The 15,214-nt window shown below is 41.4% G+C and overlaps 1 protein-coding gene across 1 annotated transcript; it reads right to left on the bottom strand.

Annotated features, from left to right (window-relative positions):
- Nucleotides 1–11,589: 11,589 nt before the first annotated feature.
- Nucleotides 11,590–12,197, bottom strand: LOC147302917 (dynein axonemal heavy chain 5-like). Its single transcript, XM_086284565.1, has 3 exons — nucleotides 11,997–12,197; nucleotides 11,855–11,929; nucleotides 11,590–11,733 (listed from the first exon to the last, which is right to left on the bottom strand). The coding sequence occupies exons 1-3, from the start codon at nucleotides 12,195–12,197 to the stop codon at nucleotides 11,590–11,592; spliced, it is 420 nt and encodes a 139-aa protein (XP_086140691.1).
- Between the last annotated feature and the right edge of the window lie 3,017 nt (nucleotides 12,198–15,214).

Raw genomic sequence — 15,214 nt, 5'->3', positions numbered from 1 at the left:
GCTTGAAAGGCTGATTGGGGTATTTTTGTCACCTTGCATGCGGGTGGCATAGACACCCGACTTTTGTGTGCATTTATCAAAAAGCTTGGATGATTTTGAAGATCAGTGGCATTCAACTCATGATCAGCGTTCAAGTTTTCTTAAAATCTTGTAACATGATAACTAGAAAGAAGACAGCTAGGATTTTCAAACTGATCCATAGATGGATCTACTATGAAGCTGAGGGACAGCACTGCTTAAAAGATCCTTTTTAAATGACTCCAGCTGTCTGACTTAATGAGACCACGTGTGCTCAAGTTTCCTGCTCTGACTCGGCCTCAGAATGTCTAGAGGCAGAAATCAAGCACACTCAAAGGAAATAAGCGTATCAGTGGGCATGTGCTCAGCACGCAGAGTGGGAGTGACTAAAGGTGCCACTGCAGAGCATCGCAGTTGTTTCGTGTGATTAAGTTGTGTGTTTATGAACCTGTGAGTGTTAGTCCTTTTGGCAGGATGACTCGCATGAAGCTGTTATAATTGTTTGTGCATGTTAAAGTTATGCCTCAGTTCTTTGATACCATGTTGGTAGGATTATTTGGCACTAAGTTAATAGCAGTGGCTGTAATCTCCCGCAGTCATTACATCCAGCGGTATTACAAATAAAGGACTTTTCTATTGTTTAGTTTAACTGTGGCTAGCTTGCCATGTCCGTGCCTTATGATTGGCAATTTGTATGACGTGCTATTTAGGCAATATATGAGCTATAGTGACCCCTTGTGGATATTGTGAGATATTGCTGTGTTGAGTACATTATGTTTTCAATTGTTTTTCTAGTTATTTGTGACTCTACTAATGATAAAATTGCCTGTTTCTGTTTCCAGAAAACCATTGCTCATAGTCCCACATACTATACAATGATAAGTTCAAGTATGGCTGTACCTAATTTGGATTAAGCCTGGCAAGCACTTTGATGTAAACATTTCTTCTGTGGGACTTAAAGACAGTTAACCCAACTCCTGGACTGCTGCAGTCTTCCTGACAGAAAGCTTAGGCCAGGCTTGTATGCCCAGTATATATATTCTATAACGTGTGTAACTACTTCGTTTAGTTGTTTTTGTTTGGATTTAGTTTAGTTGTTTTTCTTTTCAGTGTATTTCAGTGTCAGTAATTTGTGTAGTGCTCACTCACATTTTCAACTGGAAAAGACCTGCAATAGAAACGTATTTAGGAGCAAACAAGTGAATGAAAAGTTTGACATCATTAAGGCCAAACAGCACCTAGTTTTCAACAAAAACACATAACATAAGAGCAGCAGTGACGATGCAGCTGACACACATGAACCCATTTAAACTGGTCCCAGTGTTTTTAGCCTAACTTCAGTCTTGAACCATTGGGGCAAATGAGAAATTCCAGCAGTTCTTGAAAGCAGCAACTCTGTGCTTTTTTTGTGATGTTCGGGACATTATGGTAACTCGAGGCAGAACACCATCCAAATCTTGGTAAATAACACATGAAAGAACAAAAGAAACAAACATGGTAAAAAGAAGCCAAACGTGTGATAACATTGTTCCATCACGCTCACGCACTATTCTCTCAACCTTTGCCTTCACGGGGCTGCTGCAACAATGTACCTGGGATTACCGTAATGATGCAAATATTAATGAAAAGTGCAGAGTTGCTGCTCTCAGGAATCATTGGACTTCTTTTAATTGAGGAAATGGATCAGGAGTTACGGTAGTTACAGATGTTTAATACAACCCTAGAAAAGAGCTTTCTGTAGTGCTGTGCGATACGGAAAGATGTTTTATGTATCCGATACAAGTAAATACAGGGCTGATATGATCTCTACTTTTTAATGTGGATGATGCATCATCAAAATGCCAAATTGTTTACATTTTCATGACCTTTACGTTGTTTTTTAGGGGGCTTCATCCTAATGATTATTAATGAGTTAAAACCGAGGACAGAAATAATAAAAGGATTTAGTTTGTAGCCCATAGTTTAAAAGCAGTAATCACACATTATCCCTTTCTTTAACAGCAACACAAAAGGATCATTATATTCCATTAAATCTGAGCCATATTATATTCAGTATATTTATTTTAATTTCAGTAAATGTTTTTATTTAAATGACATGTTTCAGTGAGATAAATGTGTTATTTCAAGGTCGTTGCATCATTTTTACTTTTTGAGTTGGCTAAAATAAGAATTAGCCAGTTGCACTTTAAAGTAATATAACCAACATATCGCCACAGTGATCTACCTGGATATTCTTCAGAGCATGCTTTCTTGCATCTGACAACAAGAGACCTCTCGGTTGTCTGGTGGAGCATTTAGCGCCTCGCTACATGTTTCCAAATCGGCATTTCTTCTCAGTGAAAGCTGTCCTAGAGAAGTAAAGCAAGTTTGTAAGTTTCTCTCTCAATGTTTGTAACGCATTCCCACGTTAAGCTTAACAACCGATATATGGAGCGACTGCCGCGTCTCCTCTCCCCCTCCCTCTCCTGCTGCTACTTCAATCATGAAACTAATCAATGATCAGCTGATTGCAAGTTCCGTCTCTCTTGTTTGTTTCCCACTTTGCGCCAGAAAGAGGAAACCAGCAGATAAACCACAGCAGCACGTTTAAGCTTGATAAGCTGTTGTTAGAATTTATTTAATATTACTTTAATGCCTAATGCTATAAGTAGCTGACAGCTGGTAACTGTGCAGGGGCGGGTCTAGCACGGTTTTGCCAGGGGGCCAGCTGGGGCATTAACAGGGAAAAGGGGGGCACAAAGAAATACTTTTCTTTCTTATTCTCGTTTAAAATGTCTCGCTTTTAATAAATAATTATCTGAATCTTACAACCAAAGTTTTTATCTAACGTAAAATGTATAGAAATCTAATATTGTCACGGCGACGGATGGCCGGTACCGAATAGGACTCAGGTGCAGAAACCCAGAGCGGAGACAGTAGATGATGTAACAGTTTATTACGTTTTAAGTGCAAGAGAAAAAACGTGGCAAAGACAAAAAATGACGAGACGTGGAGCCTTGGTGTGGCGTGCCCTGGGGAACGTGGCTAGGGCGAGGGAATGAGGCCTGAGATGCGGAACGGAGCTGAGTGGGGAACAGTCACACTGAGGGAGATTTCCAGAATGATCACTAGGTATCCTGAGTCCGGAGGTGGAGTGTGAGCCAAGGTGGGTACAGCAACTGTAGTACAAGAGAGTTGTGTTTAACAGGATAAATCACAGCAAGAACTTAACGTATACGGCCTGTTACCAACATGTGTTGATGACGAACTGGCAGTGAATGAACATCAATGTGTGGTTTAAATCCCTCTGGCTTGATTGCCTGCAATAGGCTCCAGGTGTGCAGGAGCTGGAGTTGGCCCTGCCCAGGGGCAGATCCCAGGTCAGTTCAGGAGCCTAATGGAAACTCCAGCCACCCACCGTAGACCATGACAAATATTGTATATAGTAACTATTAAGTCTAATATATACCCTAGTAAGTTATAGTACTTTTTCCTTTGGGAAGATACCATCTGTGCAGTCTGCAGTTCTGTTGAAGAAAGATGTTGAATCTATTTAATTGTTGTTGAAAAATAATTGATTTCTGTGCATTTTTTTTAAATACATGCATTAAATTAAAGTCGATTATGTCGATTAAGCATCACGAGGCAGAGGGTGGGCGATGGTTCCCTTTAGTTTTTTTTTTGCTGGGAGTTTGCAACCCTATTAGTTAGGTTGTTTAATATTTCTGCTAAGTACTCTTTAAAATACCAGAATAGGGAGGATGGTGCAGGTTTAAGTTTATTAGATTGATCAGTGTTGCTGAACTATGAAATATTTTGGGTGCAGTGTGTTTTTTGCATACAGGTATAACTAAATAACTTTAATGTTTTATTTTTTAAAACTTGAGTATGAACTTATACAAAATAAAGAAAGATATTAAAAAAAACTGTTTTATTGATTCTAAAAATACGCTGTATCGGATTCATATCGATACTGGACACAAAAAAGTGGTATCGTGCGTTCTCTAGTCCATACAGGAGAGAACCAGAAACTAAAGAAACTAAATTGCGTGTTTACCTTTATGTTGACATCAGTGTCTGTTTTTTTTATTATTATTATTTCAGCATTTCAGCATCTCAAAATATTTTTTAGATAAAAGCAGTCAAAATATTTTTTTTAACAGATGAATCATTAAAGGATGGCAATTTCTAAAATGGTAACCAAAAGACCCGTGTGTTTTCTCTTTTGAATAATAATAATTATTGCTCGTTAATAAGAAAACTATTTCTAATCCAATTCAATTTTCGAACAATCAATAAAATGATTGATGACTAAAATGATGAATAACTGCAGCCCTAGAATAAACACATTTTAGAGAAACTTGTGATTTTTGAGATGATGCAGTTTTAATTTGATAGTTTTTCCCCTTTGGTAACTTTGCTGTCCTCGCCCTGAGTTCCTTAGTTTCACCAGCTAGACAGCGAGATAACGATGCTCCAATAACCAGACTTATTTTCCTTTCTGCGCTGATTTATTGAAGAATGGCCTCTGACCATTGCCTTCTCTTTGACCATCGTAAAACTGAAAGTACAAAATACTGTATTAGCTAACTAACATTGTAAACTAGCTTGTTACACTCTTACTGCAAGCTAACAGTAGATTACAGCTCAGTATTCAATACCATCGTTCCCTCGAAGCTGGACAGGAAACTGCAGGATCTAGGACTGAGCAGCTCCCTCTGCAGCTGGATCCTTAACTTCCTGTCTGATAGACGCCAAGTAGTCAGACTGGGCAGCATCACCTCATCCCCCATGAGGTGCAGAGAAGTACACACCCCCATCACCATCAACGGCGCTGCTGTGGAGAGTGAGCAGCTTCCGCTTCCTTGGGGTACATCTGGCTGAGGATCTTACGTAGTCAGGACACATAAACAAAACAGTGAAGAAGGCGCAGCAGCGCCTCTTCTTTCTCAGGAGACTGAAAAGATTCGGCATGAGCCCCCGCATCCTCAGGACCTTCTATCACTGTGCCATTGAGAGCATCCTCACTGGATGCATCACCACCTGGTACGGCAACAGCACCGCTTACAACCGCAAAGCTCTCCAGCGAGTAGTGCGGTGTTCTGAACGGATAATTGGAGGTGAGCTTCCCTCCCTCCAAGACATCTACAGGAAGCGCTGCCTGAGGAAAGCGGGGAGGATCATCAAGGACTCCAGTCCCCCCAGCCATCAACTGTTCAGACTGCTTCCATCAGGAAGGAGGTTCTGCAGCATCCGGTCCCCAACCAGCAGACTGAGAGACAGCTTCTTCCACCAGGCCATCAGACTGCTGGACACTTCATAGACACCTCACCTTCACTACTGGAACTTCAACATTATGCACTCCACACTGTATATAAATGCCACTTGTTTTGCACATGTCCAACTACCAACCTCTGTATATTTTATTTTATTGTTTACTCTATTTAATTTGTAAAATATGTACACACACACACGCGCGTGTGTAGAAAAACATATTTAGTATACACATCCAGTAATGCATGTACTATTATATATTGTACATATATTTATTAGTCTAAGATTTAGCCGTTCTTATATTTTGCTTGTTTTACGTTATTGTATTTTTGCACACCTCTGTTGCTTGTGAAGCTCGCAAACAAGAATTTCACTCACATGTACTGTACCAGTGTACCTGCACATGTGATGTGACAATCAAAGTGATTTGATAACAAGATAAAACTTTCAAATGTACAAATTATCGTACCATTTTTACACAAAACAAAAGATAATAATTATTTTATCGTCACTCATACTTACAGACATATCTTGTCCAAGGCAACAACATTTTAAGGTCCATATCAGCTTAGAACGATAACTTTCCGCCATCTTTGATTTTTTCACGTTCTCATTGTTCCTTTCCCAAAGTAGTCAAACCCATATTACAAAGCAGCCACTAGAGGGAGCTCTAGGGCCGTTTGCAACCATAATATCCAGTTTACCTTATAAAAGGCAGAACAGTAACTATAGTGTTTGCAATAAATGGAGACATTTAAAAACAGAAAGCTATCATCTACTGTGATTCAAGTGTATAAACTAAACCACATAAAATGGCTTAAACTGAATATGGTCACGTTTTATTTTTTGTGTGGCCATTACTGCATTTTAATGGTGTTATAGATGCTGTCGAGGCTAAGCCTACATTTAAAGCCACTAAGCTGTTTGTTGGCAGGTTAATGCAATGTCACTGGTATGAATAAACGTATTAAACTTAGTTCAATAACTGAAACCATACTTATCTTGTCCTTTAGATTCTTTATTCCAACACAATTTAACATAACAGCGCAGCGGTCACAATCTGTTTGCTCCTTCCCAACAACAACACACCTGCTGCTAATGACCTATCTACCTTAAATAGACACACCATATGTAACACAAAAGGTGACCCCTAGTGGCATACATGAGGTACCCACACAAAAATGGCTCCTACAGATACTGAGCACAAATATGAGTACAGAGAATTTCCAGCAAGCTTTTAATACTGTCACAAAAAGGTCTAGAGGGATTTATCAGCATCATCCTGTCAAACTGGTTTTATGGTGGTTTTGATGAGAACAGATTATAGCTTGATCAAGAAGACCAACCGTCGAAGTCCTGTTGGGAAACCTTTGCACTTTTTCAAGGTGTGAGTATCATCAAGTGTAGCAGTGATGTCCTCATTGGTCGTTGACACAGTTGACAACTTGTTTGAGGGATGAAATTGTGGCGTTTTGGTCAGAAAGTTTATACTTGTAAATCAGACTGCAGAAATATTTCTGAAAATGTAGTGGTTTGTTTGTTTGTGGTTTGTTTGTTTGTGGTTTGTTTGTTTGTGGTTTGTTTGTTTGTGGTTTGTTTGTGGTTTGTTTGTTCATGTTTTTTGTTTGTTTTTATTTCAAATATCTTATAACAAGATGAAACTACAATTGTAAACGCAATTTGGTTTTTTGGTTTTTTCTCAAACTTAAGTAACTGAAACCTTTCATTGAACTACAGCAGAAACAGATTGGAAATGCCAAGTTATTCTAACACTAGTGGACTTGTTAAACAAAACATTTGTTTCACTTCTTTCTCAACATGCAGCACCATTAAGAACAGTGGACCAGCATAGTTGGTCTGCATGAGCACACTTACTGCAACAGTTGTACATGCTGAAACTGGTTGCTGGCAGCTGATGTGAAGAAATGTCTGGACACATCAAAAGTTTTCTTTTTCATTTTCTTCCTCCCTTGGATAACATACACATGGCAAATAAAAACATGTAACTAGGGTGACGTGAAGTGTGTATCATCAGGTTTAACTCAAATATAATGAGGCTGTCCATCTGTGAAGTAATTGTTCCTTCAAAAACCACTGTGACAACAGATTTTATTTCATTCATTTGATGGTTTTCTATTCTGTATACTGGAACTTTTTAATAGCCCCCCTGTCCACACATCCTTGACATGAGACTTTCTGCAGAGTTGCACATGATGAATGCACACAAAACTTAAAGTGTTGCTGTCATATTTTTTTGGATGTGGTTTGTTGTCATAATCAAGAACGTGTCTTATTTTTTTATTTGTTTTGTTGCTGATCGGCCATTGGACTGCTGAGCCTGCAGTGAACAGCCAGACACTGACTCTTGATGCTAGAGCAAGGACAACTGAGCTCTCTCTCTCTCTCTCTCTCTCTCTCTCTCTCTCTCTCTCTCTCTCTCTCTCTCTCTTTTAAATAAATAATACGTTCGAGCTGTTTATGTTTTTGACTTGTTATGGACTCTGACTGGCAATGGGAGGGCTGGCGGACTCATATTATGGAGGTGGAGGGTAGACACATTTTGTGTGCAAGAGACCACATACTACAGTGGTGATTGACACAGACTTCAATGGACATTTAGGTGAAGGGAACAGAGGTTATGAGGTGTTGGGTAGGTGTGGTGTTTAGGAGAGAAATCTAGAAAGACAGATGTGGGGCAGATTTTCCAAGTGGAAATGGCCGTGGTGCACACATACTTCAAGAACAGGGAGGAACTTGTAGAAATATATGAAAGTGGAGGAAGCTGCACACAGGGCAACTAAATATTATGCAGAAGGTGAAATCAAAAAGACAGGAGACAAGGAGGTGTCAGGGAGAATGCAGCTATGCAGCATCAAATGGTAGTTTGAAGGATGAGTTTGGACATCAAGAAGAGGAAGTGAGTGAAGGCAGAGACATGCAGGAGTATAAACAGGCTCTGGGTAGTAGGGAAGACTTACCAGATGGCTGGGATAGTACAGCTTTATTGAGATAAACTGCCAAGAAGGGGTTTGACGTCTTCTCTGCACAGAAGAAAGGGAAAAAAGAAAAGTGATTTTGAAAGTATTTGAAGGAAGAGATTTACAAAGAAAAAGAAGTGTAGTTAGCGAAATGAAGAAAATAGACCAAGAAACTGGGAGGCTAGGCATGTAGCAGAAAGAGGTGACAAAGGAAAAGGCTCAGTGCCACGTATGTGAAGCTGGACCCCAAGGAAATGAGGGAATGAGACTTGCTAGGCAGAGAGTGAGTTTGAATGGATGTTCAAACCCAAAAAGAAAAAGATATATTCACATAACATAGATTGAAAGAAGCTGCAGGTGGCACAGCAGCTTTAATGTCTTCCAGACAGGAAGTTTTGGAAAGAAATATCATCATTTCCCAGATTTTACTATCTTAGTGTTCTGTAACAAAATCACTGTTGTGCGCATGGTGTTAGAGATGATGATGATTACAAAAAAACTTAATGTGCTAGTCGTGCTTTTCTTGAGGGATTTGTCCTTCGACCAGTTTTCATGTCATTGGAATCATTTGTATTCACTGATTCTGGCACTTATTTCATCAAACCAAACTCCAAGTAAATACTTTCGGCTTTTTGGTTTTGTCAAACGAACTAATGTAAAGAATGCCTGGCTGTGCACTACACCACGCAGTGGGAATTTGTCTTCTCCAGTTAAATTCAGGATTAACTTGCTTTATAACACAGACCTCAAAAGTAACCGTTATAACCCCAAACACAAGAAAATGTGATCTACAGCACAGTGAGAACTGGCAACGCTTATCTGGAGGGGTCAGAGTGAATGAACTGGACACCTGTAGAAGCAGGATTTGATTTCCACTGATTTCCTTTCCGATCCGATACCAAGTAAAATTCAGGCTGGTATCGACGATACTGATCTGATACGATACTCTGAACAAAAACTTATTTTTTTACTCTATCTTTTATTTTATCTCAAATTATAGCGTCGTAATGATCACAGGACATCAGATTACTTGTTCTTATCACTTAATGATGCAGAATTATCATATAGAAATGAAAAACCTGAAGTTGTGGCTATTTGTTGCCTGCCTGCAGCATTAAAGGACTCCGTGAGAGACGTCTGTCTCGCCCTGGCAGCACCTCTCCCTCTCCTCCTCTTCAGTTCCCCTCAACATACGCTCGTCATATTCTGTGATATGATTCACTCTGAGGTGTTTGACCAGGTCAGCGGTGTTACCACAACACCTCACATTCTTGCCACATGTATGGCAAACCACGTCTCAGCTGTTCGTGGAGGTAAAATACGTCTGCACATGACTCTGTTTACGCTCAGCCATTGTTGTGAGTGTGCACGCCAAGGGGCCGGACACAATGACGGGTATCGGAGGAATCGATATTTCAGTATCGATCCGCACATCACTAGTTGAGATACGTTTTAAACTGGTCCAAAAAACAAATGCATATTTTCCCGAACCACTGTTCCTTGACTAAGGTGGATAACGTGATGAGGTCAAGGAAGGGTGTGACGGAGATTTGATTGAAAAACTTTGTCGTCCGTTAAAGTTTCACGTTGGCTTTTTCATCTTGAAAGCCCTCTCTGCTCGTGTCCAACCCGTGTGAACAATCACAGATGTGAGAAATGTAAACAAACCGTCCGCAGAACGCTGATCAGGTTATTTTAAGCGCAAGAAAACAAAAACGTTGCGCTCACCGTCGGCGTCACGGACGAGGCCTGGGGGTCCGGGCCCGTCCACAAAGGTCATTGTAACACAAATCATACGATTGCTAATGAAAATGCTATAAAGCTACATCGCAGATAAGTCTCTGGAGTAACAATCAAGGCCATGTTAGTTATTTGATGAATAGTATCTGTGCCACTCATGGCGCATGACTGAGGAGGACGTTGACCTCTGCAAGTCAGGAAAGTCTGCTGCTCATTGTATAAATATGAGATGTTTTTCAAAAACCAGCCAGCCATCATCTCGGGAGGCTGACTCCAAAGTACCATCTCACTTCAAACTTGCAAAACAAGTCGAGTCGATGCGAGCGCACTGCTTGTTTCTAGTTAGTCTTTAAGGATGACAGCATTAGTCTGCTCCTTTGTATGAAATAAAGTGAGTCGAGTCCATGTGGTCTGGCACCCACCCACATTTCTCTGCTAGTGATCCATGAGGACTCCACCTTGTTGCCAGTTCTCTTGTGTGGAAGCTTCAGAAAATGACAGCTTCACTCTGACGTGTGTGAGCTGTGTGAGGTCTGTGGTTAGAAGTTTACAGTGTTTGCTCTTTGTGTCGTCTGTAATATGCTCTATGGCTTTAAAAAAATGGCCACATGTTTCTGTAGCTGAATTTGTCCATCTCTGACCTTCTGAGACTGTATTTTCAAATAGGGACGTTCTGACTTTTCTTCACCTTGTACTTCATTCTGCAAATGTTTTATACTCTATTAGAGTTATTACATTATTCTGTTATGCTATAAAATCAACCCCCATATAAGATCGTACTTAAGAAATACATTTAAAAACCCTTCCTGTGCAAATAACCCAAGTTATCTAGAAGAAATAAAAACTGCACCGCAAACCAAACTCAGGTGTTCGACCTGTTGAGCTCGGGAAACTAACTGGTGTTTCATTTTAGTGAGTGCTTTGTTAGATTCCTTCATTTGAACCAAATGAAGTTGATTAAAGTTGATGCATTGATGTGTTTGAAGTGTTTTGTTAGTTGCGATGGATCTCCTGCTGTCTTTTTTCCTCATTATTAAAAGAGGATTTCTTTGAATTTCAAACATCCATTTCCTGTTTATCTGGTCCCGGGTCACAGGTGCAGCAGTCTAAGCAGAGAATCCCAGACCTCCCTAAACAACCACTTCCTCCAGCATATCCAGGACAATACTGAGGCATTCCCAGGCCTGCTGAGAGATATAACCTCTCTAGTGTGTCCTGGGTCTGCCCTGGAGACTCCTCCTCATGGGACAGGCCCCAAACACCTCACCCAGGATATTTTTAATTAAAACATCACAAATAAGTCGTCAGGTCTGATGGTCACATTTGTGAGATTCAACCACCATAAAGCAGAGATCACACAGGACACACTGTGTAACCCTCAGCTCAGGTGTGTTCAGGACATTTGCTTGGAAGAAGCCGTCTGTGGATAAATCCTGCTCTCCACCTCAGCTGTCAGGTTTATCCAGAGAACGGCCGTCCTGACTTCCAGCAGCCCCACAGTCCTCGTTTCTAATAAACTGGCATCACTGAAATGAACTGTCTGCCTCGCTGTTCAATAATCTGCTCTTTGCCAATTTCCCAGCAGAAGCTTCCACTCATATCAGCATTTTTCTGTGATTCTCACATGAACTAAACATAAAAAGCTGAAGCCAACCTCAGAGTTCCCCGTAGTGAGGAAGAGTTTCCTCTGAGCCACAGCTGAGTTTGATGCGTCCACAAAGGAAGACTGACGGGAGGACAGACTCTGGGAGAAAGGCAGATATTAAAAGATATGAATACAAAGTACGCTGCAACAAACAGGACAGCAGATTATGAAGAGCGGTTAGACCTTCATGTGTCAGTCATTGAAATGTGATCAAAGTTACCTGTTTGACATCCTGATAGAAGAAAATCAGCTTCTTGGATCCGTTTGCAGCAAAGAATTCATGGATCAGACTGAACTGGAAGAATCAGACATTAATGACTCAAAGGTTCAACTCTGAGGAAGGATCACGTCTCTGAACTTACTCTGTCATCAGAGACGATGGCGTCTTCCACCGCCGCCTCCTCCAGGCTGCCGGCGTCGGCCAGCCTGCTCATCAGGTATTTATGTCGCGCATCCAGAGCTGCCCGCCGTTCCTCCTTCACGGCTCTCGCCTGTTTGGCTACTTCTCTCCTCGCCTCATTGGACAGCAGCATCGTCCTTTTACCAGACACCTGGAGAAACATCAGCTCAGTCTACAGACGCAGAGACCAGTGAGAGCTTGGCCCAAACATCTGCAGGTTTCTGAGGACCACGTTTGACCCTGACTGGAGGCATCGATTCTGAGTGTGACTGCCTAAACTGAGCTACTGTCCCCCCTCCACTGAGACGTTGTCCTGTGATGTGTCATGGGGGGAAGTGTTCCTCACGGTTGGACTCGTGACAAGTTCAGTCAGTTTATTCAAACTTTAAAAAGACGCATTTTCAGTCTCTGGATTTCAGCAGAAACTAATGTGAACACAGCACTTTTTGATTGAGTATAAAAGGATGAAAGAGTCAGTGATTAGTAACATTGTTGCTGACTGATGCTGTTGTAGAGCTGTCTTTGGATCCTCACCTTCCTGGAAGCCTTCCCTGGATTGCTCATATATCATTAACTTGTTTGTGTTCAGTAGAATCAGGTGTTGTGGATGCAGGTCGTAGCTGTGTGAGGCCTGTACAGTCAGCGCTGTGTGAGCGCTGTGTAACGTTAGCTTAGACTTCTTTCTGTTGTTATCATCCTTCAGGTTAATGTTGTTTTCATTATGCATCACAGGAAGTGTGGGTGGCTGTTAGCCTCACAGCTCATGGAGAGTTGCTGCTGCTCTGCCTCCTTTTTGATGTTTCTGCTCTTTGTGGCTTTGTGTTACTTTGTGTCGTGTCTGAAACAAAGTGAGTCCATGTTACTAACTGTAGTCGGCTCTCTGTCTCGTGCACAGCTGACTGTTGTCTGAATGAAAGTGTTTTTGTACTTTGTGTAATCTGTTGGGTCTTTGAGGCCTTTTTAAACAGCATATGAGCCATATGTATGTGTGTATATGAAAGGTTGTTTGTAATACATCAAATTGTTGCTTATTCTAGAGCTGCTGCTGTGCCTGATTGGTCTACTCGCTCGAAACTGAAGGTTGACTTGATTATCTTGGTTTTTTACATTTTGTCAATAAACCAACTTCTTTATGATTTGAACGGCGTCTCTGACGTGTCACAGGCCTGTCAGCTTTCTTGGTGATTGGTATAGTTTTGAGCTTCATGCTCTGGCTGTTGTTGGGTTTTCCTCTTTCATATTAAAGCTTTTGTCCTACATTTGGCTCTAAAGTCTAATTCTAATCCCAGCACTGTGTCTGGGTGTGTGATGCTTGTTTTCCTGCTCTTTCTCATGAAACAGTCACAACATTCTCAGTCCAACTTTCACTCTTTGCTGCGTTTGCTGCAGCTGCAGTGAACATGGTGCCGTTTGCCTTTAAGAAAGTTGTGCACAAAGGCTTTTTCTCTAGCAGACAGCTGTGTGGCTAAAAGTCAGATCATTTTTTACCACCTCAGTCACACTGGACTGAAACAAGAGTGAAACTAGGAAGAATCAGAGTTTGTCCAGTGACTGCACTGATTTTCTTCATATTCACAAACTGATTCTAAGTAGTTGCATCAGCTAATCACCCGGACACTGAGCGTCCAACACGCTCCCTGAAGGGAAACGATTACATCCTCCAAACAATCACAATCTGTCTCTGAATGACTGGAATTATTCTCTGATTTGTCAATAACTGGAGTTTATCAATGCAGACACGTTGCCAACATGATGAAGTCAGTCTGAGTCGCATCTCTTTGGCTAACTTAACTCAAGTGGTTGCCGACTATTCTGGTTCTATTCCCATATAACAGCAGGGCTGCTGAGCACCTCTGTCACTCTGCACTTATGTTCCCAGTTCTCTTTTGTGGAGGAATTTTTGGCCGTGTCAATATAATCAAAATGGTTGTGCTCCCTAAATTCATGTACCTATTCCAGAACGTTCCTATTTTTCTCAGGTCTTCCTTTTTCAAAGCGTTGGATGCCATTATCATGCCTTTTGTTTGGGCCTACAAGCCCCCCCGCATCTCGAAGTCTCACTTGCAAAAGCCCTCGGACGAGGGTGGTCTGGGCCTTCCAGTTTTCAGACATTATTACTGGGCCTGTAATGCCAGAGCCTGGGTCTTCTGGAATCTGCCTATAGTTGGTGATGCTGTGGGATGCGGGTCCAGTCCTAAATGGCTCGAATTGGAGCTTAGCACTGCTATCGAGCACACTGGAGCATCCTTGCCAGCTATCTTCTTTTCAAAATCGGTTATTAAAAGTGCATGTGAGGGCTTTATTCTTTGCAACTCCATAAAAATATTGAATCAGATTAAGAGAATCTTGAACCTCCCGGTAGTTTCAACTTTTGCCCCGATCTGCCACAATCCTAGCTCTACGCCTAGTACAATGGATGCTGCTTTCAAACAATGGCCTGTCAAAGGGTTGATTACTATAAAGGATCTTTATATCGACAATCATTTTGCTTCCTTTGCTCAGCTTCAAACAAAGTTCAATCTCCCTACAAGTCATTTTTTTCGGTACTTACAAATTAGGAATTATGTCAAGCAAGCATTCTCAAATTTAGATTCCATCCCCATACAGCATGCCTTTTACAATATAATGAACGAACCTCCCACCTCAAAACACTTAATTTCTCGGCTTGTTAACCTTTTTTCTTCGGCAGCCCCCTCTTGCCATATTAAAGAGGCTTGGACAAGGGACACTGGTTTGGATATCACTGACGAGTTATGGGCTGAAGTGTTAAGCCGGATAAAACTATGCTCTGTTAACGCCCGGCTTCAGTTAATTCAATTTAAGGTTGTCCATAGGCTGCACTACTCCAAAACCAAATTGAACAAGATCTTTCCTAACGTTTCCCCTAAATGTGATAAATGGAAACTTGTGGACGGTACTCTTGGCCATCTTTTTTGGTCCTGTTCTACACTTACGCCCTTTTGGACTAGTATTTTTAGTTTCTATAGCACTGTTTATGATAGGCAACTGTATCCTGACTGTCTTATGGCGATCCTGGGCTGCTCCGGTGACTCCTTGGCACTTCCCTTTGCTGTTCAACAGGCCCTCATGTTCGGTATGGTGATTGCCAAACGTCTGATCCTGGGGGAGTGGAAATCTACCTCCCCTCCCTGCTTCAAGAGGTGGCTCGAGGAGATGGTC

This window comes from Aulonocara sp. 'chitande type north' Nkhata Bay, linkage group LG23, assembly GCF_057382095.1.
Source record: "Aulonocara sp. 'chitande type north' Nkhata Bay isolate Kocher_YH1m ecotype deep benthic linkage group LG23, A_spYH_male_GT1.1, whole genome shotgun sequence".
Classification (NCBI taxonomy): Eukaryota; Metazoa; Chordata; class Actinopteri; order Cichliformes; family Cichlidae; genus Aulonocara; species Aulonocara sp. 'chitande type north' Nkhata Bay.
Note: the sequence above shows the minus strand (reverse complement) of the source record. Positions and strands in the feature narration are given on the sequence as shown.

Bases quoted from the DNA above. Each gene is read 5' to 3' on its own strand.
- LOC147302917 (XM_086284565.1), bottom strand. From the start codon at position 12,197: ATGTTTCTCCAGGTGTCTGGTAAAAGGACGATGCTGCTGTCCAATGAG. The intron at 11,930-11,996 runs GTAAGTTCAGAG...TGATTCTTCCAG, and splicing joins CCATCGTCTCTGATGACAGA to TTCAGTCTGATCCATGAATT. The intron at 11,734-11,854 runs GTAACTTTGATC...CCTTTCTCCCAG, and splicing joins TCTATCAGGATGTCAAACAG to AGTCTGTCCTCCCGTCAGTC.